Here is a 5,120-nt window from a genome sequence, read left to right as displayed (position 1 = left end):
TAAACCCTAAAGTTGGCGTAGGGAGGAAGGAAAAGTAGTGTACTAAAGTTAGTTTTTTTTTTTTTTTTTTTTTTGAGGAAGTAATAAAATCTAGAGACTGACCTTTTGAATGATATCTTGAGCTTGATTGGCATATTTGACAGCCCCTTCAGCTAAATTTTCTATTGAATCAAGATGTTCTTTAAGCTTTGAATCTCCTGGAAGTTTCTCTTCAATTTCTTCAGCAATTTGATCTACTTTCTCAGCAACTTCTTCCACTATTTCACTCATATCTTCCACTGTTTCTACTGCTTGTTTCACATTATCTTCAAATGCAAAATTCAGAATATAAATATATACCAGTTCCTATAAACATTATGATAATTAATAATAAGGATTCACATACTTCATATAAAAGTTTACATACTTTTGAGTAGTTGTAGAGGACTGACTTTGTTCCTAAATGAAGGTAGTATTAGAGGTATAAGAAACCCCAACAACCATTTCCTGCATATAATAACATATAAAAACTTCAAGATTTGATAACCCCAACAAAACCTTCAGTAGACATATTTCTAGGGTTTGATCATATGTTTATTATTGTGTATATTTAGTGTATGATCTATGTATACCTGATAAAAACCTTAAATCTGATAGGCTAAAAAGGCAGCCTGATTCACAAAACTTCCGTTATGTGCTGGGTCCGGGAAAGGGCCGGACCACAAAGGTCTATCGTACGCATCCTTGCCCTGCATTTCTGCAAGAGGTTATTTTCACGGCTCTAACCCGTGACCTTATGGATAATGGCAACAACTTTACTAGTTACGCCAAGGATCCCGTCGTAAATCTGACAGGCTATTTGTGTAAAATTCTCAAAAAGAAAAAAAAAAGAAAAAGAAATTAACTCTACCATCCAAAGAATGGAGATTTGCCAGGAGGTGGAGCATCTGATCCAGTACTGTTGGCTGAGTTGCACTTCACACTAATAAAAAAAATTGCATACTTTGTTAACAAATGGAATTTATACAACAGAAAAAAGGGGGAAAGAAAATTAAACCTACGTAAGTATTCCATTTTTTGCATTGGGATTGACGAAATTGAAACGCTTGTTGATCTTTTTTAGATGGGATTTTCTACATTGCACAGGCCTTGAATATGGAAAATGGGATTTTTGGGATATACTTTGATTGCATGAAAGATTGTAAAGTGGATTTGAATAAGTAATTTTGGTGGACATTTTGATTGACTCTAAAACTTAGAGATCGAAATAACCATTAATTTTCTATACGAACTTTAATTTTTCCAAGAAGAAATATATATATATATATATGGAGAGCCTTGGTTTTCAGTTAGTGGGCTGTACTCATGTGCGATGAGTATATAATTTAATTATATAAACAGGCAATGTTTTCTTCGTCAGCATTAAAATTAAATAATCATGTCGAATGAAAATGCTGTGCACATGGAAATTATTAATTCCAAGTTGTAATTCTACAAAGAATAAAGTCTGTACTATTTGATGGGTTTTCGGATATCTAATTATTGTGTCATATCAAAATCAGAAGAAATTTATATAAAAGAAACAAATGCAGACAGAGTGTATATTCATTGTATTTATTTTATTCTTTCAACAGATCCAATTATATCAGTTTGAAATTATTGGTATTTCCTAGAAATAATAAAAAGAAACCAATTTAGTTTTTATTGTTGACTTATATATTTGTTTTTTGTCTCAACAACCAGAGAACATGATTCACGATTTCTCTTCTCTTGCCCCCTTAATATCTATTTTTTGAAGTAATACGCAAGGTATTAATATAAAAAAGATGGTGACATTAAGAATAAAATACAATTCATTTTAAGGGAAAACTGTTGAGAGTAGTATAAGTAGTGTTACATAACTTAATCATAGTTACAATACTAATTAGAGTTTATACCAACAGTTAATAGTTAGTTACATTAGTTAAAGTTGTATATATATACTTGTAACCGTATAGCTGAAGTATGAAATGAAGATTCAGTTTCCCCTCTTCTCTTCTCTCTCATTCTCTGCTGTGATCACTATGTTCCTTTGAATCAGATCTCATCAGTGCCTAGGAGGATAACAAGACTTGGGAGATAGTATCTTTACCCGAAGGAAGAGAGCCATAGGGTGTAAATGAGTATACATAATTAAATACAAAAACAATTAGAGAGGTTGAGAGGTTAAGGCAAGACTTGTAGCTAAATGATACAATCAGAAAGAAGAATTAGATTACCAAGAAATATTCTCACATGTGGTGAAAATGGTGACTGCTAGGAGTGTGATTGCCTTAGCTACTGCCAAGCATTGGACAATCAACCAAATGAATGTCTACAATACTTTTTGGCAAGGTGACTTGACTGAAGAAGTGTTTATGTGCATTCCTCCTGGTGTTGCTGGCTCTAACAGCAAGTCACTCTATGGTCTATAACAAGCCTCTCGACATGGAATATCAGACTCACCACAATACTCGTTGCTTCAGGATTCCAACGGAGTTACCTGGACTATTCCTTGTTTACTAAAAAAGCTTCAGGAAAATTGGTAGTGGTCTTGGTGTATGTGGATGATCTCCTTATCACTAGTAGAGATGATCTACAGATAATACAATAGACCAAATCACAGCTGCAACATAATTTTAAGATCAAGGATTTAGGAGAGCTTAAATAGTTCCTGGGGATTGAATTTGCTAGAAATGCAAGAGGTATTATAATGCATCAGAGAAGGTATGCATTGGAACTAATTGTTGATTTGGGATTGTCAGTGTGCAAGCCAGTTAATTCTCCTTTGGAACTGAATGCCAAGCTAACCACATTGGAGTTTGACACACACACAAGTTCTGCAATTGATGACACTCTATTGGTTAATCCTGGGCCATATCAAAGTCTACTTGGTAGATTGTTGTACTTGACTATCACAAGACCTGACATTTCATTTACAGTCCAAACTCTAAGTTAGTTCATGCAAAGTCCTAAGTCCTCTCACATAAGCTGCCCTTAGGGTCGTTAGGTATGTAAAGCATTGTCCTGGTCTAGGGGTGTTAATGATGTCTCATGTCACGATTCAATTCCCACTATAGACCGTGATGGCGCACAACCTCGCCGCTAGACAAGCCAACGATTAATATAAGAAAGATGGTTACACTAATAATAAAATACAAATTTATTTAGAGGGAAAACTGTTGAGAGTAGTATAAGTAGTGTTACATAACTTAATCATAGTTACAATACTAACTAGGGTTTATACCTACAGTTAATAGTTAGTTACATTAGTTAAAGTTGTATATATACACTTGTAACCGTATAGTTGAAGTATGAAATGAAGATTCAGTTTTCCCTATTCTATTCTCTTTCATTCTCTGCTGCGATCACTTTGTTCCTTTGAATCAGATCTCATCAGTGCCTTGGAGGATACCTAGTCTAGGGGTGTCAATGATGTCTCATGTCACGATCCAATTCCCACTATAGGCCGTGATGACGCCCAACGTCGCTTCTAGGCAAGCCAACAGTGAACTGTCCATGCAATTATTCATTTTAATTATTTTTAAAGTAATTGATTTTATTTAATCAGGGAACTATTAATGGAAAATTATAGTAAAACCAAAAAACCAAATAACGAAAAGATTAAAGTAGAGAACTTGATACCCAAAACTATAAAATGTCTACTAGAATACTCCCAAAATCCGGTGTCACAAGTGCATGAGCAAACTAGCAGAATATACAAAACCTCCTATACTACTGTCTGGAATAAGATATACAGAAAATAAATACAATAAGGAGAGACTTCGGGCGCTACAGAACGGGCATAGAGAGCAGCTCACCACTAAGCCTCTGGGTAACGGGGGTACGCGCCTGAAGGACCGCCAGATGCACCTACCTCAGATCCTGCACGATTAGTGCAGAAGTGTAGCGTGAGTACATAAAGAATATGTACCCAGTAAGTATCTAGTCTAATCTCGAAGAAGTAGTGACGAGGGGTCGACATCGACACCTACTAAGGGCCAATAAATAAAGTACAGAAATTCTAAATAGGCATGGAATACATCAATAAGAGTACCGCAACAATGAACAATAAATAAGTGATTCTTTAACTAGATGTAAATTAAAATCTCCAACTAACACATACTAACTTTAACAAATAAGAGCCATCAAGTAAATTATAGTTTCTCAAGTCATGGAAGAAATATCAAGTATAATCGGACTCCGAGCAATACCACGTATGATTTATGCTGAGGTCGTACGATCCGATCCAGAATAATGTGTACATTGCTGAGGGTCGACCAACGTGAACCATAGATGCATCTATTATACTACCGAGGCGTTCGGCCTGCTCCACAAGAAGAGAGAATACTATACGAACTCCGATTTAATGGCTAGTACATGAAGAATACACAGAGAAGTACAATTTCTACTAGCGGTCTAGTAACCTGTCAAAAAATCCCAAGTAATGAAGTTCGGTCTTTACGCATCCTTCATCAAGTGTCAATATAATTTAAGTACTTAAACTAACAAGTAGAGTACAACTAATACAAGTATCACATGTGTCACGACCCGGATTTCCCACCATCGGGAGTCGTGATGGCGCCTACTAATAGGAGCTAGGCAAGTCAATTGATTTAATATTACTCTTAACATCATCAACAAATATAAAGATCAACGAGACAGTTAATATAAAAGCGGAAGTATTTAGAACTTAAATAACTGAAAACCCAAAAATTTGCGAAAGTTAACATTTCTCTACCCAAGACTGGTGTCGCTAACTCACGAACTACTAAAGAGTGCTAAAAACAAGTCAGAACAGAAATACACCAATGATTGTCTCGGTACAAGGAAAACAAACAAAAAACATGGGAAGGGACCCCGGCCTGCGAACGCCAGCTAGGCTACCTCGAAAGTCCCTGGACTGATGCCAGCTCCCAATCAACTACTGATGTGGTCCAAAAGCTGCTCCGGTACCGTGATCTGTGCAAAAGAGCACAGAAGTGTAGCATCAGCACAACCGACCCCGTGTGCTGGTAAGTGCCTGGCCTAACCCCGGCGAAATAGTGACGAGGCTAGACAGGACCACCAATCAACCTGTGCAGATATATATGTGTACAAGTACTACAAAAATAACAGCGGAA

The 5,120-nt window shown here is 36.2% G+C and overlaps 2 protein-coding genes across 2 annotated transcripts in view; one reads left to right on the top strand and one right to left on the bottom strand.

The window, feature by feature from the left end:
* LOC109225247 overlaps positions 1–1,332 on the bottom strand; it is a 2,629-nt gene extending 1,297 nt beyond the window's left edge. Inside the window, exons 1-4 of the mRNA XM_019389848.1 lie at positions 1,041–1,332; positions 890–961; positions 407–486; positions 103–305 (exon numbers count right to left, since the gene is read on the bottom strand). Of these exons, the coding sequence (XP_019245393.1) occupies positions 103–305; positions 407–486; positions 890–961; positions 1,041–1,216 (531 nt within the window). The 5' untranslated portion in view covers positions 1,217–1,332. The remainder of the gene's footprint in view (positions 1–102; positions 306–406; positions 487–889; positions 962–1,040) is intronic.
* Positions 2,265–2,956, top strand: LOC109225932. The gene is made up of 2 exons (XM_019390741.1): positions 2,265–2,424; positions 2,763–2,956. Exons 1-2 carry the CDS (start codon positions 2,265–2,267, stop codon positions 2,954–2,956), a joined length of 354 nt encoding a protein of 117 aa, XP_019246286.1.

Source organism: Nicotiana attenuata, chromosome 5 (assembly GCF_001879085.1).
Source record: "Nicotiana attenuata strain UT chromosome 5, NIATTr2, whole genome shotgun sequence".
Classification (NCBI taxonomy): Eukaryota; Viridiplantae; Streptophyta; class Magnoliopsida; order Solanales; family Solanaceae; genus Nicotiana; species Nicotiana attenuata.
Note: the sequence above shows the minus strand (reverse complement) of the source record. Positions and strands in the feature narration are given on the sequence as shown.